This window comes from Anabrus simplex, chromosome 1 (assembly GCF_040414725.1).
Source record: "Anabrus simplex isolate iqAnaSimp1 chromosome 1, ASM4041472v1, whole genome shotgun sequence".
Taxonomy (NCBI): Eukaryota; Metazoa; Arthropoda; class Insecta; order Orthoptera; family Tettigoniidae; genus Anabrus; species Anabrus simplex.
Window position 1 is genome coordinate 599,935,113 of NC_090265.1, and position 25,588 is coordinate 599,960,700.

The 25,588-nt window shown below is 38.2% G+C and overlaps 1 protein-coding gene across 3 annotated transcripts in view; it reads left to right on the plus strand.

The window, feature by feature from the left end:
* The first annotated feature begins 20,573 nt into the window (after positions 1-20,573).
* LOC136870828 (protein CIP2A) overlaps positions 20,574-25,588 on the plus strand; it is a 251,586-nt gene continuing 246,571 nt past the window's right edge. Inside the window, exons 1-2 of one of the 3 annotated variants that reach the window (XM_067144941.2) lie at positions 20,574-20,793; positions 20,891-20,997. In XM_067144941.2, coding sequence (XP_067001042.2) covers positions 20,896-20,997 — 102 coding nt within the window. In that variant the 5' untranslated portion in view covers positions 20,574-20,793; positions 20,891-20,895. Of the gene's footprint in view, positions 20,794-20,890; positions 20,998-21,646; positions 21,664-25,588 lie in introns of those variants that run through there. The other 2 variants (XM_067144942.2, XM_068227137.1) reach the window with 2 other exon arrangements.

Sequence of the window (25,588 nt, forward strand, 5' to 3'; positions counted from 1 at the left end):
GGCAGATGCCGCCCACCCTCGTCGGAGGGTCTGCCTTACAAGGGCTGCACTCGGCTAGAAATAGCCACACGAAATTATTATTATTATTACCATTTCATTGCCCAGTTTGCGTCATGAATGAGAGTTACGTCACTAACAGTTGCCTGCATCGCGGTAGAATGACGAAAATTATATGACGGAAAGGTATATTACAAGGAAAATATACAGACAAGCGGAATTAGATATGCCATGAATACGTCAAAAGAACTGCAGACTTAACGAGTCAAGAAAGCCATAAATTAACATTACTACGAACAGACCTAAGGAATCCATACGGCCGTGAAAGAAAGGTCGAATTTTTATCCCGGGTTGGTGAACAATCACTTGAAAATTGACATCGGAACGAAGTGTCAGGCAAGATTTTGCACGCAAGAAAAGAAGAAATTAAAGTCGGAAAAAGAGTTGCTGTTAATATAATTGCGACAATATAAACTCATAAAGAAATTACGCCAAATCTTGTACAGAAATTGAAAAGATCAGGCGCAAAAGAAGATTAGGAAAAGGAGAAGAGACCAGTTGGTAGAAGTCGTCAATCCAAACCCAAAGCTGTTAACCAGAATCACTTAAAGAAATTAGAGTTCGCTAGTTTATTATTTTTTAAGTTAGCGACAAACAGAAAGTACTTTAAGTACCATTTTAAACACTGCCTTTTTCAGAAGTGATTTGCTAGAGAGATAGTAAATAGACTCAAGATAATTTATCTTGTGATCGGAAAATGCAGCTAATGTCGTTCTTCAATATTTTTTCATCACATGTAACCGACGGTGCTATTATGACTGAGTAAATCAAGAGGATGGGGTCGTCGTCCGGTGGAGCCCTTACCAGCCGTTCCGCACATCCGAGGCTGGAGACCAATAACCAGCGATGACGTGTACTTGAACCCGATCCGGTGGCCAAAGAAGATCCATGATGAAATCCAACCCAGACGAGTAACGAAAGCAAATATAAGTCAAGTTCCATATATTTACTTTTAGGTAGTTAAATTATTCATATTTGAGTGTATAAATAGTGTACGTTTAATTTAAAATATGATTATAGCAAGGTCAATACTCAGCTCTTCGAGATATAAGTTCAATGAATAGTGTCTTTAAAAGGGAATCCATATAATTTGCTTGAGAATACGGACCTAGGTAGTCTTGGACAACCCAAATGTATATTCAATGTGTAGGAATGTTTATTTTATTTGAGGAGAGCTTTGAAAATCAGCATTCTCAACGTTGTGCTGGAGATTTATGTCTTTCATAGTATAAAACAATCCAAATGCAATGAGGAATGAAATAAGATCGTCTTCTAGAACTATAAAATATGATATAACGGTAATTCGTCACAAAACGTAAGTAGATAGAGCCTGAAATATTAACATATGCCTTTCTTTTTACAGGAAGTGAGTAATTGCTTGTGTTCTGTGTTATAATAAACCCGTAACGTGCCATTATACTATGATAGTGGAGTTTGCATACATTGCACTACTAGGGAGGCAACGAATGATGTTATAGGAAATGATGAAATGATCAGCGGAATAATGAGATTATAGGCAAGAATATAAATCGGATGTATGGAAGTATGCGATTCATGAGTAATTTTGTTAGATATGATGTTTACACGACGAAATATGTATATATATTTGAGTAATTGGTGATATTTATGCAACGTTATGCTAATGATAGTTATTAGTTGTTGTTTTTGCCATGTGCATTATGAAGTAGCGTACGATGTCGGGTTGAATGGCACATGCATATGTTGATGTGAGGTTATTGAATTAATAGGCTCTCGATGGTGTACGGTCATCGAAATTATATCCTAAAATAATGCATTTACGTCCGAAACTTGATATTTTTCTAGAAGAGTTTTGCATTTTAGGCTAAGTCCAAGTTGATTTCTGACAAAGACAAGATTGGATGGAAGAAACACCCTCATGATTTTTATAACTACTGTCCGCAAATAGATAATCATCATCTACATTTTCTTTGGAAATTTCGCGGATAGGTGATTGTATTTGAAGGAAAGTATGACACTACGAGATGATTGACTTGCTTATCGACATATGTGCTGTACATTAGCATACTCCTACATATTTTCAGGAGATGTTATGAATTAATAATCACAACTAGTAGAGATAATTAATTGATATTTCTTATTTTTAATTTGATTTTCGTTGGCATGTTATTGAATGGCTCTATTAAGCCAGGTCATGTGGAACTTACTTATATTGCTTATGTTATAATGGGAATTTGAGAAAACATTAGAGAAAGCGAGATAGGCAAGAGATGATACGTGCGAATTGCAAGGGACATTCTTGATATTTCAATAATATTTCAATGACATTTCAATGCTATTTCAATAATGTTTCAATGATATTTCAATTATATTTCAATGGTATTTCAATTATGTTTCAATAATATTTCAATTATATTTCAATGATCTTTCAATGATATTTCAATGATATTTCAATGATATTTCAATGATATTCAATGATATTTCAGCGATGTTTCAATAATATTTCAATGATATTTCAATGATATTTCAATAATATATCAAGGATATTTCAGTGATATTTCAATGATAATTCAGTGACATTTCAATGATATTTCAATGACAATTCGAGGATATTTCAGCGATATTTTAGTGTTATTACGGTGATATTTCATTGATAATCCAGTGGTGTTTCATTGATGTTTAATATATTTTCATGTACATTTTAAAAATGTTTCACTAATATTTTATTTATGTAAATACTTAACACGATTCTTAGAATATGTTAACTGGTTTTCCATCACTGTGACTTTATGGTTTTTATGACTAGTTCACTTTCTTTCTACGGAGTTGAAACTTAACTTCAGTCAATAATTAAGTCAACTATACTTTATTTTTGGATCGGAATTCTGTGAATATAATTGGAGATGTTAATAATATTATGTTTTATACCAAGTACAATGATATATTGAATAAACTAGCAGATAAGGATTTTGATTGAAATTTTTGCTATTTATTCATTTCATTATCAGAAGAGGTATTAGATGGAATACGTATAAGATAATCAGTGGATGAATCCACGGTATTACCCATTTATTGGCAACAGATAAGTGGAAATCGTTAGGCCGACGAACTTAGGAAAGAGGCTGTGCACTACATCAGTTGAGTCCACGTAAAACATATTTTTTAGCTCAATAATTATCCCTGAAAGGTATCGTGCGGAGAATTGATACAAATTGACATCAAAACATGATATGTAAGTGGAATGTTTCAGAATAACCAAAGAGTTGCGACGGCGAAAGAGTACTTATTTTTATGGGATGAAATATTCAAGTGAAGTGGCAAACATGGCTATTGATATTAATGTCAGGTCGCAGATTTAGGTTGATGCCATTATTTTTCCCATCTGCGTGATATCTCGGAGATTGCGAAAAACCAATATATGTATTTGATCGCCCAACATAATACATATTGAATTATTGGGCGGAGTATTTAATGGAGTTCAAAAAACGGCACGATACAATAATGTACCCCCTACAGGTGCATTATTTGACGCCCAACAGTGAAGCAAAACTGAGGATACCCAGGGGCACAGCATTAAGGTAGCGTTAACATGGAAGTAAAATTTAGGACAACCAGTCCAGTGACGAGATAATTATTGAGCCCAGCATTAATTGGCACTCACCCTTGGAGCAAAGCCCAGGACGCTCAGCCGAACTATAAGATAACTGTTAGCACATTATTTGGTATACAAATCCGGAGCAGTTTCTGGAATATTGTTGTTGCATTAGTTAACGCTCATCGTTGGAGAAGAATAATAGCATTAATTGACACCCAGAAACGCAGTAAAACTGAGGATATGTGGCATGAAGAGTTATATAGAAAGTGATGGACATGAGAAAGCTTTACCCAGAAAGAAGGCAAGACTTATAGGAAGCAAATGATTAGGATTCGATTCATACGAGGGAAACCGAGAGGAAGAAGAAGAAGAGTTAGACAAAAAGTCGTATGGTCGAGGAAGGGAGCTGAAGAAGAAATGGATGATAATGATAATGAATAAAATAGCAAAAAATTATTTGAATAATTAGTTGGTTAAGATGGTTAATAATGGTAATTTAGATCATGATATCATTCTTCTGTTGAGGTAGAGATAGTAAACAAGTTAATAAGTTACGAAATATCAAGAATGTTTTTTCTGTTTTCTCAAATTTCATAAATAACTGGGGTGATGAAATGGTTGGTTATACGGGGGAAATCGGATTGTCGATCCCATACTGGATTGAAATACTGATATATTGGTTACAAACTATAAACAATTAGCGAAATAGAATCTTTAGCGAAGCTAAGTAATAATAGACATAAAATGACGACTAAAATTCAATTAAAATCACAAGTCGAGGTTAATCAGAAGGAAAAGGATGAGGAGATAAACAGAATAATTGAGGAGTTCGAGAAGGCTAGAGAAGAGCAGAAGGAGAGATTTAAAGAAAAGGAGGAGAGGATAAATAAGATAACTGAGGATTTAGAGAAGACGAAAGGAGAACAAAAAGGAATGATAGAAGTATTAGGAGAAATGATGATGAAACAGGAGGAAAGACAAGAAAGAAGACAACAAGAAATGATGATGAAACAAGAGGAAAAACAAGAGGAGAGATATCGATACCAGATGGAAGAAATTAGAGGAATGGAGAAGAGACAAGAGGAAATGATAAAACCAGGTATTGGTAAAATTGAAAAAGTTTCTAAGATGAAAACGAGATTAGACAATCTGCAAACTGAAATGATGGAGAAAATGGAAGATAAGAATAAAGAGATCCAAAATGAAATTAATAAGATTAGAGGCGAGATAACGGAAGGTAAGAATTGTATCCAAGGATTGTAAGAGGACGAGATCAAGAAATTGACAGAGAATATGGAGTCGATACAAATAGATTCGCAGGAAAAATGGAGTCAATATGATGAGAAGTTGAAGAAGATAAACGAAAATGTAGTATCGACAAAAAACTATGGAAGATAAATTTATTCTAGCACGTGACCAGATTGGGGACAAGATGAAGATGATAAAAGAAGAAATGAAAAAGTGTAAAAACGAAACGGAAGAAGGAATGCTTAGAACAGAGCAAGGAATAGATGAGATGAAGAAAGAAATTAAGAGTACTAGAGGGGAAATTCAGATAACAAAATCGGAAGTATGAAAACAATTGAATGACCAAAGGATGGTGGATATACAGATCAAGAAAGAGAGGGGACACCCACGATATGTGGAAAAACAGAACAAAGTAGCAAGGACACGATGATAGGAAATAATGGAAATGGAAGTCTAGCAATAATAAACATTATCAGGACTTACGATGACAGACCTAAACACTTTCTCAATTCTGCAGCAATGTCTCCGAAGAAATTTTAAAGAGAAATGGAGGAGTACTTCCGGGAAAATAGGATTCCCGACGAAAAGAAACTCAGAGTAATTGAGAACCACTTGGATGCCAATCCGAAAGTATGGTACCAAGCCTTTAAATGCACATTTCACGATTACGAGGAATTCAGGATTGCCTTCCTAAAATGATTTTGGAAACCAGAAATTCAACAGAACCTTAGATTGGAGCTATATTCTAAAAAATATTCGTCAATAGGACAGACTAGATATAGCGACTACTTCTCATACCAGTTCCATAGGTTCCAAGACCTAGATTCGGCACCCAGTGAGTTGGAGGCGATAAGAACAATACACAAACAATTCCCTCCGGAAACCCAGAGATTACTGGCGGCGGCGAATGTAAAATCAGCAGTGGAAATGGAGAATATATTAAGGCAACTTGACATGACATCTAGTCAAGCAGCGCAAAAACAAATAGGAGAACAAATAACCAGGAGGAGATAAATGTGTTGAACTGGGAAAACAATCAGAGAAAATCATTTCCTGAACGAAGAGACACTGATAGAAACCCCAGGAAAAGGGAGTGTAGTGATGACGAAGGGAGAATAAGAGAGCAAAGCCCCGATGTGAGTGCAGACAGAATGGTCATGAGGCTGGAAGGCAAATCCATGAAAAATTTGTGCCTTATCATCGACCATACCATCAGTACAGAGACGGCAGAAGTCGAGGCAACTTTAGACGAAAACCAATCTATCGAGGAACACAAATAAATAGTCACTACAATAGAGAAAGCAGAAATGGGCAATATAATCGAGACTAAAGAAGAGAAACCCAAGAAAAGAAGAAATGGGAAGAAGCAATCAACAATCAAAACATAAATGGGGATTTAGAAGGAGCCGGAAGCTTGGATCTTCAAGAATGAAGAGGAAAAAGAGAGATGAACAAAAATTAAACCCAGTTGCCCAGACATACGAATTGGACACCCGGAATAAAAAACGCAAATTTTAGATTAGGAGATGAAAGGAATAGTACTTGGAATGAAACATATAGCAAAACTGGAAAGAGTCTTGGGACGTAGACCCGGACGAGTTGTTAGAAGTACCGCTGGATAGGAGTAAAGAAAACAAAGCACCTTTGCCTATCATTATTGTGCGAGTGAATGGATTGAAGACACACTGCTTGGTCGACTCTGGGGCAAGTATTAGCGTCATATCGAAAGCGTTATTCGATGAAATCCATCGAAAAGAAAATATACTCGTAATAACAGTTGCGCAGACAATGATACGTGGAATAATACCCGATAAATCGGTTGAATGCAAAGTACAAACCTACTTGAAAATTAGGATCGGCGAACTTGATTTCGAACACCTATTCATAGTGATGAACAGAATAACGTATAATGTAATCCTTGGGATCAATTTTATGACAACTACAGAGATGACCATAGATCTAAGAGAACAAGAAATAAGATTTCCTATCACTGAGAATGATGGAAGTATAACGAAAGAGAGGATTAAATTGAGAAAAGAGATACAAGATCTAGAACATATGAAATTCGAAGGAATGGAAATACAGGGGCTAATGGATTAATATACACCAAACGAACTGAGGACGGAGAGGAAATAATACAAACCTTGGAAAAGATTTTAGTGGTTGATGAAGAAAAGGAAGAACCGAATATATGGAAAAAGTTTGCTGAAACCAAATAAGATGCCAAAGAAAAGCTGAGATTATATGCAATTATAGAGAAGCATTCTGAAATATTTAAAGACAAACCTGGTCAGATACCGAATTTCAAATATAAAATATTTGTAAATGCTTGGACAGCATTCAAAGTAAAACCATATGATATTCCCAAGAAGTATTTTCACCGGTGGATGACGGAATAGTAGTTTGAACAAAAACACCTTACCTCAACCCAATCGTTATTGTTAAAAAAGTAATGGAAAGCTAAGAATGTGTCTGGATTCCAGGAGATTATATGAAAAACTAATCCCGGAATATGATCAAGTTCCGAAGGTCAAGGAGATAATAAAAAGATTAAGAATTATGAGATACTTCACAAGCCTAGATTTTACATAATCATTTCATCATATATTACAAGAAGAGAAGTCGAGGCTATTGACCGGTTTTATTTTCAACAATGAAACCTACGTGTATTTTAGGCTGCCTTTTGGCCTGAAAAACAGCTGCGCCGTATTAATAAGAGCCCTTGATAGAAACCTGTTGCCTGAGGTAAAGGAATATGTGACATGCTACGTAGATGACTTGGTGTTTGCAAGTGAAACATTCGATGATCATTGTGATAAACAAGACCGGTTATTAGCGAATCTAGAAAACACAGGTTGTAAAATCAACTTAGCAAAATCAATATTCTGTCGAGAACAAATCTTATTCGTTGGACATTTTATTGATGGGGATGGGGTAAAGCCAATCCCTATAAAAATTCAGGCAATATGTGAAATTCCTCACCCAGTCGGATCAAACAAGTTAGGCAATCCTTGGAATAACACAATTTTTTGTAAACCATTGTAAAGGGTATGTGGAACGGAAGCACAATTGTAAGAGTTGTTAAAGACAAATAATAAGTGGAAGTGGAATGAAAAGACCGAAGAAGCGTTCCTTGCAATGAAGAAATTATTAGCTAATAGCATAAAGCTGGGGTATCCTGATTACACGAAAAATAAACGTGTTGCTAAATTTATGCAGGATGCTATAATAAAAACGGGACAATGAAAGCTCCATTTATATACAGAATTAGAAACGAAATAAATATACTGCGAGCAGTACATTTATTTACCTTTGGCGGGCAAATAAAATGTACCATTTCATTGCCCAGTTTGCATCATAAATGAGAGTTACGTCACTAACAGTTGCCTGCATCGCGGTAGAATGACGAAAATTATATGATGGAAAAGTATATTACAAGGAAAATATACAGACAAGCGGAATTGGATAAGCCATGAATACGTCAAAAGAACTGCAGACATAACGAGTCAAGAAAGCCATAAATTAACATTACTACGAACAGACCTAAGGAATCCATACGGCCGTGAAAAAAGGTCCAATTGTTATCCCGGGTTGGTGAACAATCACATGAAATAATTGACATCGGAGCGATGTGTCAGGCAGTATTCTGCACGCAAGAAAAGAAGAAATTAATGTCGGAAAAAGAGTTGCTGTTAATATAATTGCGACAATATAAAAATATAAAGAAATTACGCCAAATCTTGTATACAAATTGAAAATACCAGGCGCAAAAGAAGATTAGGAAAAGAAGAAGAGACCAGTTGGTAGAAGTCGTCAATCCAAATCCAAAGCTGTTAACCAGAATCACTTAAATTAATTACAGTTCGCTAGTTTATTATTTTTTTAAGTTAGCGACAAACGGAAAGTACTTCATGTGCCATTTTAAACACTGCCTTTTTCAGAAGTGATTTGCTAGAGAGATAGTAAATAGACTCAAGATAATTTATCTTGTGATCGGAAAATGCAGCTAATGTCGTTCTTCAATATTTTTTCATCACATGTAACCGACGGTGCTATTATGACTGAGTAAATCAAGAGGATGGGGTCGTCGTCCGGTGGAGCCCTTACCAGCCGTTCCGCACATCCGAGGCTGGAGACCAATAACCAGCGATGACGTGTACTTGAACCCGATCCGGTGGCCAAAGAAGATCCATGATGAAATCCAACCCAGACGAGTAACGAAAGCAAATATAAGTCAAGTTCCATATATTTACTTTTAGGTAGTTAAATTATTCATATTTGAGTGTATAAATAGTGTACGTTTAATTTAAAATATGATTATAGCAAGGTCAATACTCAGCTCTTCGAGATATAAGTTCAATGAATAGTGTCTTTAAAAGGGAATCCATATAATTTGCTTGAGAATACGGACCTAGGTAGTCTTGGACAACCCAAATGTATATTCAATGTGTAGGAATGTTTATTTTATTTGAGGAGAGCTTTGAAAATCAGCATTCTCAACGTTGTGCTGGAGATTTATGTCTTTCATAGTATAAAACAATCCAAATGCAATGAGGAATGAAATAAGATCGTCTTCTAGAACTATAAAATATGATATAACGGTAATACGTCACCAAACGTAAGTAGATAGAGCCTGAAATATTAACATATGCCTTTCTTTTTACAGGAAATGAGTAATTGCTTGTTGTCTGTGTTATAATAAACCCGTAACGTGCCATTATACTATGATAGTGCAGTTTGCATACATTGCACTACTAGGGAGGTAACGAATGATGTTATAATATGGAAATGATGAAATGATCAGCGGAATAATGAGATTATAGGCAAGAATATAAATCGGATATATGGAAGTATACGATTCATGAGTAATTATGTTAGATATGATGTGTACACGACGAAATATGTATATATATTTGAGTAATTGGTGATATTAATGCAACGTTATGCTAATGATATGTTATAGTTGTTGTTTTTGCCATGTGAATTATGAAGTAGCGTACGATGTCGGGTTGAATGGCACATGCAAATGTTGATGTGAGTTTATTGAATTAATAGGCTGTCAATGGTGTACGATCATCGAAATTATATCCTAAAATAATGCATTTACGTCCGAAAACTTGATATTTTTCTAGAAGAGTTTTGCATTTTAGGCTAAGTCCAAGTTGATTTCTGACAAAGACAAGATTGGATGGAGGAAACACCCTCATGATTTATATAATTACTGTCCGCAAATAGATAATCATCATCTACATTTTCTTTGGAAATTTCGCTGATAGGTGATTGTATTTGAAGGAAGGTATGACACTACGAGATGATTGACTTGCTTATCGACATATGTGCGGTACGTTAGCATACTCCTACATATTTTCAGGAGATGTTATGAATTAATAATCACAACTAGTAGAGAAAATTAATTGATATTTCTTATTTTTAATTTGATTTTCGTTGGCATGTTATTGAATGGCTATATTAAGCCAGGTCATGTGGGACTTACTTATATTGCTTACGTTATAATGGAAATTTGAGAAAACATTTGAGAAAGCAAGATAGGCAAGAGATGATACGTGCGAAATGCAAGGGAAATTCTTGATATTTCAATAATATTTCAATGATATTTCAATGATATCTCAATAATATTTCAAGATATTTCAATGATATTTCTATGGTATTTCAATGATATTTCAATGATGTTTCAATAATATTACAATATGATATTTCAATGATATTTCAAGGTTATTTAAGTGATATTTCAATGATAATTCGGTGGCATTTCATGGATATTTCAATGACAATTCGAGGATATTTCAGTGATATTTTAGTGATATTGCGGTGATATTTCATGGATACTCCAGTGGTGTTTCATTGATGTTTAATATATTTTTATGTACATTTTAAAAATGTTTCACTAATATTTTTTATGTAAATACTTAACACGATTCTTAGAATATGTTAACTGGTTTTCCATCACTGTGACTTTATGGTTTTTATGATTAGTTCACTTTCTTTCTACGAGGTTAATACTTAACTTCAGTCAATAATTAAGTCAACTATACTTTATTTTTGGATCGGAATTCTGTGGATATGATTGGAGATGTTAATAATATTATGTTTTCATACCAAGTACAATGATATATTGAATAAACTAGCAGATAAGGATTTTGATTGAAATGTTTGCTATTTATTCATTTCATTATCAGAAGAGGTATTAGATGGAATACGTATAAGATAATCAGTGGATGAATCCACGGTATTACCCATTTATTGGCAACAGATAAGTGGAAATCGTTAGGCCGACGAACTTAGGAAAGAGGCTGTGCACTACTTCAGTTGAGTTCACGTAAAAAATATTTTTAGCTCCAATAATTATCCCTGAAAGGTATCGTGCGGAGAATTGATACAAATTGACATCAAAACATGATATGTAAGTGGAATGTTTCAGAATAACCAAAGAGTTGCGACGGCGAAAGAGTACTTATTTTTTATGTTATGAAATATTCAAGTGAAGTGGCAAACATGGCTATTGATATTAATGTCAGGTCGCAGATTTAGGTTGATGCCATTATTTTTTCCCATCTGCGTGATATCTCGGAGATTGCGAGAAACCAATATATGTATTTGATCGCCCAACATAATACATATTGAATTATTGGCCGGAGTATTTAATGAAGTTTAAAAAAACGGCACGATACCATAATGTACCCCCTACAGGTGCACAATCAATCAATCAATCAATCAATCAATCAATCAATCAATCAATCAATCAATCAATCAATCAATCAATCAATCAATACTGATCTGAATTTATGGCAGTCGCCCAGGTGGCAGATTCCCTATTTGTAGTTTTCCTTGCCTTTTGTTGAAATGAAATGTCGTATGGCTTTTAGTGCCGGGATATCCCGGGCCGGGTTCGGCTCGCCAAGGTGCAGGTCATTCTATTTGATACCCGTAGGCGACCTGCGCGTCGTGATGAGTATGAAATGATGATGAAGACAACAACACATACACCCTGCCCTCGTGCCGTAGGAATTAACCAATTAAGGTTAAAAACCCCTACCCGGCCGGGAATCGAACCTGGGACCCTCTGAACCGAAGGCCAGTACGCTGACCGTTCAGCCAACGAGTCGGACAGCCTTTTGTTAAATGATTTCAAAGAAATTGGGAATTTATTGAACATCTCCCTTCGTAAGTTATTCCGATCCCTAACTCCCCTTCCTATGAATGAATATTTGCCTCAATATACCCTCTTGAATTCCAACTTTATCTTCATATTGTGATCTTTTCTACTTTTAAAGACGCCACTCAAATGTATTCGTCTATTAATGTCATTCCACACCATCTCTCCGCTGACAACTCGGAACATACCACTTAGTCGAGCAGCTCGTCTTCTTTCTCCCAGTTCTTCCCAGCCCAAACTTTGCAACATTTTTGTAACGCTACTCTTTTTTCGGAAATCACCCAGAAAAAATCGAGCTGCTTTTCTTCGGATATTTTCCAGTTCTTGAATCAGGTTATTCTGATGAGGGTCCCATACACTGGAACCATACTCTAGTTGGGGCTTACCAGAGACATATATGCCCTCTCCTTTACATCCTTACTACAACCCCTAAACACCCTCCCACGTGCAGAGATCTGCACCCTTTATTTACAATCCCATTATGTGATTACCCCGATGAAGATCTTTCCTTGTATTAACATCTAGATACGTATGCTGATCCCCCAAAGGAACTTTCACCCCATCAACACAGAAATTAAAACTGAGCGGACTTTTCCTATTTGTGAATCTCATAAACTGCTCCAGTGTCACAGTATTAGCCATTCTGTGATTCAGTGTGCACCCCCACACGCGGTTACGTCTCCTTCCCTACTTCTAAATCTTCTAGGAGTCTTTTCCAAGCTATCGGCGTCACTCCATGAAAATGTCGAAGTACAGCGTTCTCCTTAAGTCTTCGTCTTTCACCCAAAATTATTGAAGTACCGTAGGTCATGTTAACGACTCGGAATATCAATAACTTAATACAAAATTATTTGCTAATAAGAACTATTTAGCTTATTTACTCGTTGCAGTAATGGCAAAATATTCAACTGCATGATGCTTCCAGCAGAGCTTGATATTACGAGTCACACTTTTATTTTTTACGTTCTGCATACGAAGGGCTTATAGCCACATTTTCTGGAAGGGCTACAGCTTAGGAAAATGAATCTATGAATAGGAGTGTTATTCATGTTGGCACACTGGAATACTGCAATAGTCATGCATCGATGTTTTCTTGTTTTCTTAGCTTTCCTTCGAGCACGAAAGTTGCTGTCACTACGATATAATAAAACTTTAACTTCATCAATTATTTCGTCAACTTCTATTAAGAACTTAGAGTAATGAATGACGATCGAAAAGGGCCCAATCGCCTAATCATCATCATCATCACTACAAATTTTCCGAACCAACAAGCTGGGTGTGGGTGTTTACGAAACTCTTCTAGTTTGTCCTGTCCGTCCACAGCTGTCAATTACATCACGTTTGGCAAGGTGTTTGAAAATACCGCCTACTGCACTGCTATTATTTCCCCTTTTGTCTACTGCCCGTGAGACAACTGTCGGTAGTGTTTCAGTACATCCATGGCCGGACTTTATTAGTCTGGCCCTGGTACATCCCTATTGTATCTCCCGTGCAGCTGAAAGAATAGCATCCAGGTGCCATTTTTTCTCCAGAATAAGGAATAAATTCTTCCCATTTTGCCCTCGATTTCCATCCTACCTCCCTGCACCCCTACTTGGAAACAAAAAAATGTCTGTTGTATAGGGGTCAAGAAATAGTTCCAAATACACTGACTGACAGAGCAAATGCAACACCAAGAAGGAGTGGTCAGAACTTTATGCCAATTGCAGGGTAGACTGACGTCACTGAGGTATGCTCATGATGTGAAATGCGCCGCTGTGCTGTGCACGTAGCGAACGATAAATGGGACACGGCGTTGGCGAATGGCCAACTTCGTACCGTGATTTCTCAGCCGACAGTCATTGTAGAACATGTTGTCGTGTGCCACAGGACACGTGTATAGCTAAGAATGCCAGGCCGCCGTCAACGGAGGCATTTCCAGCAGACAGACGACTTTACGAGGGGTATGGTGATCGGGCTGAGAAGGGCAGGTTGGTCGCTTCGTCAAATCGCAGCCGATACCCATAGGGATGTGTCCACGGTGCAGCGCCTGTGGCGAAGATGGTTGGCGCAGGGACATGTGGCACGTGCGAGGGGTCCAGGCGCAGCCCGAGTGACGTCAGCACGCGAGGATCGGCGTATCCGCCGCCAAGCGGTGGCAACCCCGCACGCCACGTCAACCGCCATTCTTCAGCATGTGCAAGACACCCTGGCTGTTCCAATATCGACCAGAACAATTACAATTTCCCGTCGATTGGTTGAAGGAGGCCTGCACTCCCGGCGTCCGCTCAGAAGACTACCATTGACTCCACAGCATAGACGTGCACGCCTGGCATGGTGCCGGGCTAGAGCGACTTGGATGAGGGAATGGCGGAACGTCGTGTTCTCCGATGAGTCACGCTTCTGTTCTGTCAGTGATAGTCACCGCAGACGAGTGTGGCGTCGGCGTGGAGAAAGGTCAAATCCGGCAGTAACTGTGGAGCTCCCTACCGCTAGACAACGCGGCATCATGGTTTGGGGCGCTATTGCGTATGATTCCACGTCACCTCTAGTGCGTATTCAAGGCACGTTAAATGCCCACCGCTACGTGCAGCATGTGCTGCGGCCGGTGGCACTCCCGTACATTCAGGGGCTGCCCAATGCTCTGTTTCAGCAGGATAATGCCCGCCCACACACTGCTCGCATCTCCCAACAGGCTCTACGAGGTGTACAGATGCTTCCGTGGCCAGCGTACTCTCCGGATCTCTCACCAATCGAACACGTGTGGGATCTCATTGGACGCCGTTTGCAAACTCTGCCCCAGCCTCGTACGGACGACCAACTGTGGCAAATGGTTGACAGAGAATGGAGAACTATCCCTCAGGACACCATCCGCACTCTTATTGACCCTGTACCTCGACGTGTTTCTGCGTGCATCGCCGCTCGCGGTGGTCCTACATCCTACTGAGTCGATGCCGTGCGCATTGTGTAACCTGCATATCGGTTTGAAATAAACATCAATTATTCGTCCGTACCGTCTCTGTTTCTTCCCCAACTTTCATCCCTTTCGAACCACTCCTTCTTGGTGTTGCATTTGCTCTGTCAGTCAGTGTACATTAGTATAATATAGGTCGTTGATTTAGCGGGATACTTTTCTATGAATTAGCCATTCTGCAAGTTAAACCAAATACACTATAGACAATACTGGGCACTTCCATATTCTATCATACTATACTGAGAGACGTTTTGACTGTGGCTCACTTGGCGGACCAACCTTAGACATCAGGAGGCAAGATTGAAACCACAGATGTTGCTTGTTAAAAATTGATATGAGCAATGAAACTAAATAATTTTTCTCTATTACACTACGAAAGTTGAATGTCAATACTGATAGAAATAATGAATCTCAATACCGGTAATGATTTCATTTCGTCCGAATCCTTGGGTGAATGGTCAGCGTTGAGGCTTCCTTTTCAGGTGACAGATTCCATTCCCGGCGGGAACGGGGATTTTAATCGCGTCTAATTAATTCTTCTGGCTCGGTGACTGGGTGCTTGTGTTTGATTAAACAATTTTCTCTTCATATTCACACAACACACTGCGCTCCCAACCACCATAGAAATATGCAATAGTTTTTACTAGGCCTCGGATTTTTAGGTACTAAAATGTCATTTAGCTGCCTAAAATAGGTTCTCGAATATGCTCAAAAATATTTTTAGGCAGCTACAATTTTACGTTTTAATAGGCATGAATTAAAATACCATGTGTTGTTGCTAAATTGATAATAACTCTTTCGGGGAAATATAAAACAAATCTGATACCTATTTGCAGCAAACGTTACAGAATAAAATTTTACCATCCGATGTGAAATGGGGAAACCGATGGAACCACTTTTTAATTAAAGACGACTAGGAATCTGACATTTTCTGCATAATTTACACACTGAGCAGCAGGTATAGCGATATTTTCTCACAGAATGAAATGGATTTTTTCACGCAGATCAATCTATACTGTCTCCTGCCTCGTGACAGACTGCAGGAGTGTTCGCTGCGGGAGGCTCTTAAGGCTTTGCGGGGAGTGTGGTTTACAGCTCTCCGATTTTAAGATATTGTTTAAGATGCTGAAAATTAGTCACCAAATATTTTAGTTTCAGGGAATATATTAAAAGATTTTTAACCGTCTTAGGGATAAAAATAGGAATTATAAGAATATAGGCAAATATAGGTCCTTTTTTGCTAATTGCTTTACGTCGCACCGATACAGATAGGTCTTACGGCGACGATAGGACAGCAAAGGCCTAGGCGTGGGAAAGAAGCGACCGTGGCCTTAATTAAGGTACAACCTGGTGTGAAAATGGGAATCCGCGGTAAACCGTCTTCAGGGCTGCTGTCAGTGGGGTTCGAAATAACTATCTCCCGGATGCAAGCTCACAGCTGCGCGACCCTGACCACACGGCCAACTCGCCTGGTAATATAGGTTCTAATGTACAAAATAGGCCTTTCCTTATAATCCGAGGTCTACTCATTACATCCTTCCATAATGGGTGGGCGTCAGCAAGAACATCCAGCCGTAAAATAGGGCCAAATACACATATGCGACACACCTCTCACCTGCGAACCCACAGATCTGGGAGAAGTTGTAGAAAAAGAAGTTTTGTTTTACAGTATATATTTTGTTTTAATTTCCTTAATGTAATTAATCTAAGATAAGAATATTTGTTGACAACTAAAAGTTAAATCTAATGTGGTGTGTACAATTATATTTTACAATATTGGAAGTTATTTACAATATTTTGTCTCGAGGAACGCGGAAGAGATATCTTGATAGCTGAAGATGTTCATAGTTATTGCAGCCAAAAATCAGCACAAACCTGATCATACATGGTCAGTGTTTGCCTGCCTGATTGTAATTCCAAAAGCTTTCGTCACCGGATAAATTCAATTTTCACTGAAATCTTCGTCTTAGTGAAAATCCAAGATAAAAATTTCGCACTACATCAGCTGATCGTTATTGCTACTACACTAAGTTTTAAGGCCGTGCCTCAAGGCATGACCGACTCCAATCCTCAGACCGTAATATAAAAAACATGGCGGTCGGAGTAGCCGGATTGCTCGGATTGGCTAACGCAAACATATCACGTAAAATGGAGGTAATTTAACATGATAAATGTAACATCATAGGGAAAATAACTTTTTACGTATGAAAACGCTTCGCCAACTAGTACGCACCACATATAGTCGAGTAGAATCACATATATTCTACTAGGAAAGAGAAAAACGAGTTGATTATTTAGAAATTATATTTAGTCAAATAACGTTTTCTCTTAAATTTCACTTCGCTCGATAAAAGAACATGCATAATAAAACTGATAAAGTTATATGTATACACATCTTGAATGTTTCAAAATAAATTAAGGTGCGAAATTCCTCAATGAATTCGCTCTCGTGAGACTATGGAACATAATTTGTTGCCTTACTTTTGAAGTGGTGGATAATTTCTTATGTTCAGCACCTAATGAAACTGATGTACACCTGAAACAATACTGTTATTGACTTTACGTCCCACTAACTACATTTTTACGGTTCAGAGATGCAGGAATGCCGGAATTTATTCCTGCAGTAGTTCTTTTACTTTCCAGTAAATCTAACGACACGAGGCTAACATATCTGAGCACCTTTAAATACCACCGGACTGAGCCAGGGACGAACCTGCCAACTTGGGGTCAGAAGGCTAATGCCTTAACCGTCTGAGCCACTCAGCCCATGTACACCCGACACGATTATGTTAACCCAGTAAACGGCCTTGGTACTGCTAACAAAATATTGACATATGGCACAGCATTACTTCACACAATGATGGTAACCTTAGTAATGAAATATTCAGACACTTAAAGATATAATAGGTTTCTACCCATTAAGGAACATGAGTGCAAAATCTCTATTGATTCTAAACATTGATATTGAACCACATGGACGAGTTTCAGTTCGGTGTAGTCTGATTGATAACGGGTAACCACACGATGAATCGGAAGGTGTTAGTAGTGCAACACCCTGCGTTACAAACCCAGCTAATCCCTCCAAGTCACTATTTCTTCTGTGTAACAGTAGACAGATTGCTCCATCTGTCACACTTATAAGTTTTGTTATACTCCAAGATCTAGTCAAACATTTCCGCAGGCAAGCACAGATTATTGTAAAATACACTTTCATCTAAATCACTCGACACTTTAAAGCACAGAGACACTGACGGAATATCACAATATCACAATTATATTCTATCTACATTATATTTTTTGAGGAACACGAATAGGTTCACCGTTTGGAATTAGAGAAGTCTTCCCTGAACTCTGACTTATTCTCATAATGATGTATGCACACTACAGTTTGCCATCGACTTAAAAATAATCACGATGGTTATTCCTAACCCATGTCTCTCTTAATGTTTTATTCCGTAGAAAAATTAAGAAAAGCTGTATGAAAGGCATTGCCATAGTTTGACTTAAACGAGGTTCACAAGACGATCAAAACAAACGCATTCTCACATACTGTGTCCATTGACTCATATAAATATACTCGCACACGTATATTCTACAAATAAACTAACATCTATCGTCAAATTTAATTAAATTCGCCGACTACATACGATAACAACAAACGAAAACAAACCCACATTTCCAACATATCCGGCTACTCGATTCGCCATCTTTGAACGATCGAGAGTAGCATTAAGGTCTGAGGTTCGGAGTCGGTCTTGCTCAAGTTGCGCTGGCAATTAATGTCTTGCAATTTCTCGCAACGTGGTCCGTATTTTGTAGAGCGTATTTGTTTAAGCACCGCCGTCTCAATCCTCCTATACTGCCTGCTCTATTTGAGGATTTTTTGTGACTACGCTGCGACAGAATTTCTCCGCCAGGTGGCAGGCACAGACGGGCAGTGTTCGAAACTTATTCTAATGACGACAGCCTACAAAACACTATGCAGTATGGTCATATGTTCACTGAAACTCGTAAATTACATCAGTAATATGAAATATCGGCAACCTTACCTGTATGAAGTCGCAGTTGGCTTTTTCATGCGCAATTTAAAGATTTTCCTGGACGAAGGCTGGTACCGGTACCGTAGTTTTTATGTTCTTGTCATCGCAATATCAAGTAATAGAGGTCTTACGAACTTGGTCAGGATAATATCACTAACAATTTTTTGATGGTCTTGGACCTCACACTGTAACAAAACACATTCTGAAACGGAAGACGTCGCAAGTCCGCGTATTACGCTCGTATGTTTGAAGGACTTCGACAATAGGGCACAGCAGCTTAAACGAATTCCTGCAGATGCTTCACCTGAGGAACAAAACAATGTTTTGGGTATCGTACTCCTTCTCTGTCCTTATGCATAATCAGTTCCATATACCGGTGTCGAAGCTCTGGGCAGTGAGATGTTGTTGACACAAATGCCACACTCCATCCTCTCTTCAACAACGGGAACAGTACCCGCAAATCAGGATTTGATATCCTGTTTCTAGTTTGATTGGAATATTATGGTCTGGATATCTGAGGTTGTCCAAAATGTCTAAATATGAAGACATTTGTTTTGTGATTGTCCGTCACAATTCTTATCACAAGGAATCTACTATCCACCACGGCTTTATTCACCTTCTGAGAAAAAAAATTCGCAGCCTCCTCCTGGTCATTCGACCGGGTCAGGAATGGAATGAATGAAGCCCCATCTAGCAGCGCGGATAGGCATTGTGCCGGCTGCCGAAGCCTGTCGCACTCCTCCGGGGCAATGATTAATGAATGACATATGAAATTAAATGATATTCGAGAGTGTTCCTGGAATGAAATGTGACAATGAAAACCGGAGTATCCGGAGAAAAAACCTGTCCCGCCTTCGCTTTTTCATGCACAAATCTCACATGGAATGACCGGGATTTGAACCACGGAACCCAGAGGTGAGAGGCCGTCGCGTTGTCGCCTGAGCCGCGGAGGCTCCATCATCTTCTGATACAAAGTGTAAAGGCACAGATGCGAGAGTAATCTGAGGATATACAATTACTTCCTTTCTTAGTTCCTTGCCGACAGCCGCTTTTCTATTAATTCCCTTCTAGACGGTATATCTTGGAGTCGTATCTTTTCTGGTTGCGATTCGCCTTCCCGAGATTGGTAAAGTGGTACACAACAGTTGAATATTTCGGGGAAAGATTATGTAGTTTCAGTTCTGCGAAAAATATACCTTGCACAAACGGAAAGAAACAAGTACCTACAACACAAAATCACTTTTGAAATATCTATAAGCATAATATGATTAATTTATTTCACAATGCTATACAAAATATCTCTTGTACGAACGGAAGTGACCAGTCACGTTTACTCATTGTACGAGATAACTCAGGCTTGTCACTGCTGTACTCTAACGGCGACTTGGTGAAATTTTGGTATATATTGGTGGTATAAGAGGATCGAGACGGCAGTGGTTCAAGTCGTCACGTAAAGAAAGTTATGTTGGATGACCTTGCCTTGTACTCAACAGTATTTTATTCTTTGGATCATTAGGCTCTGCCAATGCGCAGGCCCTCTGTTATGAGCGGTTATGAGGCACGGTTTAAACAGATTTAACGGCATGTATATCTAAATGGTAGCGGTGTGTTTGTAACCTTCGAGTTGCATCTCCTCCTGTCATAACTTGAAGTAATAATTTCTGGTTTAGAAATTAAAGAAACTTCTGGGCTTTTAGGTGTTGTTTATATTGATATACTCAATCTTTTTGACTTTTAATTGCCGTCGGTGAGTACTATTACATCGATATCCTTTTAGTAAGTGCATATGTATGGTTTAAAAGTGTATGTTTAGATTGACGATATTGGTTTTATTATTAATATAGCAGCAATGGATAAATACCAGCATATGAAGGCGTTCATTGGAAGTGCATTAGAATATTCCCGCCATCGGACTGAGAAGACATGTAATTCTTTACAGCGACTTTTACAGGTTTGTAACTTATTTTTGACAATTCAATGTTTTTATAGTGATCGATTGATATGCAGTAATATATGGCTCTAACAGCTTGTCGAGAGTTGTTTAGGTGTCCATGTTTAGTGTTGTCTTTGACATACTATAAAGACTGTACAGTAAATGGTAATATTTTTATATTTTGGTCAAGTGCTCTTTGACTCGCCCCACAAGCATTAGTTCTTTATGCATAAACATAAGAATAAAACTTTCATCAGAATCACTGTATGGGCAGAAACCTTGTCAGGGAATATCACAATCACTGTATGGGGCAGAACCTTGTCAGGGAACAGTGTCTCTTTACATGGTATCACACACACGTCGTCCCACAATGTATGCAAACACAATTTGACCCTGGTGGGTGAAATCTTGTATTGCCACACATCAAGATGGTGAAATCTGTGCACTGCAATTCTGGTCACCACATGACGCAGCTTTAAATTTGCTTGCATCCAGTCCTGAAAAATCATATCATCGGCAACATAGAATTCCGTCCAAATTTCTTTTCTTTTGTCATTAGCTCATTCAGGATAGTTTTGTATACGGTTGTTGTTGGCAGAAGCATTTTAAGCCATAGTTTTTCTGCACCATACTGTTAATCTGGCCAGTACATATACCAGAAGGGATGGTGTGAACTTATGACAGGTACGTGACTTAGAGGAATGTTGCTTTAAATTTCTCGAATTCTTTTAAGCTCTATCTTGTGAGATATTCTCAGATGTTTGTAGGCCATACGGTATGTCATGACAGGTGATATCTTTATTTGGAATAGTTTATGCCGGTTCCAAAAGATAATCTGCTGAAATGCTTTGTTGTGCACTGCTTTTATTGCTGCTCTGACTATGTCTTTAATGTGTAAGGTGTATATATTACCAGCTGTTTGAAATGTCATTCACAGATATTTGAAGTGTGTCACTGTAGATATTGGTCCAGTCTTATGATGGAGTAGAGCTTGTTTTCGTCCTCTTCTAAAGGTCAGTGAAACATTTATTACAGCCAATGGCCATTATGAATAACGAATTACACTCAATAATACAATACCAGCATAACAGAAATAATGCAGTTTTAAATTACACAATCTAACAGTCGTAGTATTGTTCTCCGGTCCTGGGACATGGAACAATTTTGTTTCACTCATTTTATAATGAAAACCATGGTAAGTCGTACCCTTTGCACATTCAGTCTTTGCATCAGTGGCATAAAAGTCTCTCCATGTGTTCTTTTTTTAATTGTAGTTCTTGCAATAGTTGTAATCCTGGAGGGGAGTGTAGAGGCATTTGGAGATGGAGTTCCTCTATGTAGAATAGTTTCCTTGTCAGCTCGTAGGCCAGTCGTGAAGGAGTGTACTTTGAAACACACAAAACTTTCTTCAAGAAAGTTGCTTTAACTTTTTCTAATAGTGCTAAGTGTTTTGGCAAAGCTGTAGAGTCTACTCCGCAATGTTAGTAACATGAGGCAACATTATGTGGCGCGCGTGAATTGACCGTCCTTTGTTTTAATACTTAAGTTTCCACTAGTAGCGTTGAGGTAAGTAGAGGAGAGCAGAATAGCAATGCTGCCAACTGTTGGTTGTTGGTTAGATATGGCTATACATTTTTCCCTGGCCATGCGGACAGTATGTGCTGCGGCGATAGAAAAGAGCGTCTTGAAGGGAGTGTGGCCCCGAAGAGGCCACTGTTCTCATGACAGAGATTGGCCTGGATGTGCAAAGATAGGTTACAACTACTAAATGACTTTTTTTCTTGCCGTGCTGGTGGTATGCGCCGCGGCGATAGAAAAGAGCCTCTCAGAGCGAGCGTGGGGCTACTGTTCTCATGATAGAGATTGGCCTGGGAGTGCAAAAATACATTAAAGCTAATAAATGACCTTTATTTCCTGCCGTAAGCCTCGAGATTAAAGGAAGAATTAAAAAAGTGTAGGGTTACCGGCCGATGCCATGACACTTTAAAACTTTGTGGGCCTCTTTAGTCGTTTTTCTTGTGCAGTGGTTGGTAACGTCAGCCAATGCCTGTGATCCTTGGCAGAAGCAATGGATAATGGCACCTGGACCACTACTTTAGGTGATAAAAGTAAATATACGTGGGTTGGACCCTGGCAGGCGTAATGAACACATCTCTCCTCCAGAATAATTTCTAGATAAGAATAGCAGCATTGAAACTAACATATTATGTAGTAATCCTTGCGGAGTAGACTACATTTCTACCAGTGTTTCTTCTAAGATGACGATTTCCAGGCCATTTGCTACAGTGAGTGTTGTCTTAAGTATGATATGTTCTCTCCTTGTTTATACAGTGTGTATCAGAACTATACCAGTAGAAAAATCAGGGATGCTCTTTGTGTTGTGTTAAGGAAGATGATGCAATTGGATTGGTTGAGATAATGTTTCTTTTTGAGAAAATAAGGTTACTTTATTACTTCTGGGTGCGCTATTCAAATTGGCAAACTTGCTATATTTCCTATGCCAGATAGCCAGCCGCTGCCTGTTGCAGGGGAAGTGGGAATACACAAGTTCATTGTTCGTTTCACACAGTCGCTTCCCAGCCCCACTAGGCATTGTACTGTTTGTTCTGGACAACTTGACTATTATGTGAACCCCATAGAAAGAAAAGATGAACTGGTACCAAGAATACAGGCAGCTGTCCAGGTCGTTCGTGACACACCACACTTCCTGAGCAGAGTCCAAAGGTCACACTACTACACTGTTGTAAACTGTGCATCGAAATAGGAGGGAGGCACATTGAACATCTACTGTAATCATCTACTGGGCGTATTGTTTCCTTTGCCCAATATTTCATTCAATTTACAGTGTTGTGAGTGAAGGAATACACAATCGTGGGGCAGCAGCATTGCATCTTCGAGTATGTTAAATAATAAAGAACGTTATTGCGACCAACAGACAAGAGGAGAAACGCTCTAGTGCAGGGATGGCAAACCTTTTCCGACTAGCATGTCAGTTAAGGTATTGTTTATTACTTTTCACTGTCTTGTGTGGCATCGGTTATTTTCCTTAAAACTATCATGAAACCCATCATTTGATTTCATTTAGGTATTAGATTGCATTACATATCAATCCATTCGGGTGAATGTTTCATGGTTTTATTTTGCAAACATCATTGAAAATTACGCTTCAAAGACATTTTTAAGATATATTTTTGCTATAACCTAATAAATGTTTTTAAAAATGTAACCATAGAATTAATTGTAACATGCTTTTTTTATTAAAGCGTAATGTTAAAATATGCTACTCTGCTTGATTTTCGACCAATTTTTTACATATTAAAAACATTAAAATATGTTGGCATGTGTTGCGCGTGCCATAGAAGACGTGTTTGCGTGTCAATTAGTGGCACGCGTCATAGGTTCGCCATCTCTGATCTAGTGCATTTCTTGACTGACAAGTGTGTCTTAATTACAGGGTGTTCTTGTACTGTGTGTGCAGTAATGGCTGTTTAATAAACTATGGATATTGCCTGTAAGAGACAAGGACAATTCTGTGCGAGTTGAACGAGGAAACTTTTGCATATCTCTGTCTCCATCATACACCCCACTTCCCCTCCCTCCCCTTCTCTTCCCTGAAACACAGCAGCGTCTTATACTCTGGCATTGAGTTCGTCAATTTGAATTGCGTGCCCTAAAGTAACAAAGTAACTTCATTTTCTCGAAAAGAAAAATTTTCTTGGCCAATCCGATTATACCATCTCTTTTTTTTTTTTTTTTTGGTCGGTATAGTTGTTACAACCTGTATACATATAATTTCTTTCTGCCCAATCTTCCACTTGATTGAAAGTTGCCTGCAGTTCATTTTGTGGTGTAGAAGAGGTTAATGAACGAGTTACATCTGCTGTAGTTATTATAAAATAATAGTAGAGGGCTTAAGGGGTCACCTTACAGGATGCTGATAATTTGTCTTGGAGGTTTTTATTTTGGGAAGGTCATCGTTGGTCTCTGTTTAGTTGTCAATCAGAATGTTCATAATTACATTTATTAAGTAGTTTTGATGTCTGATGAGGGTTTCTAATTTCTCTTGAATAGTCGTGTTGATGGTGTCAAAAGCTTTTGCAAAGTCTATGAAGATAGCATGCAGTTTCCCTTTAGGCCTTGACAAAGCAGCTTCTGTGTCATGTTGGAGGCACTGAACATCTTGTAGAGTGGACCTACCGCCTTCTGAAACCTAATTTCCCTTCAGGCAAATAAGCATCAACCAGCTTCATAAGTCGGTTCACTATTCTTACTGTACTTCGAAATGAAGACATTTCCTTACTGTAATCATGTATATCATCTGTCTCTGAAGGCTCTCTGTTTCCATCAGGTGTGATGTATTGTATATGAACATGTCATTTTTAATTAAGATACTGAACAACCTATCTTTGCAACCTACTGTCAGCCAAAATATTGTGTGTACTAGATTTTGTAGGTTGTTTATGAAATAACGAATAGGCCTACAGAAAATTAAAAAAATACCATCATTTTTCTTGTTTCATTTCACGTTAGGTCATATATGTTTTGATTTTAAATTTGTATTTAATTTTTTTTATCGCAGGTGGAGCGCAAAATAGTACCTGTTTTTAAA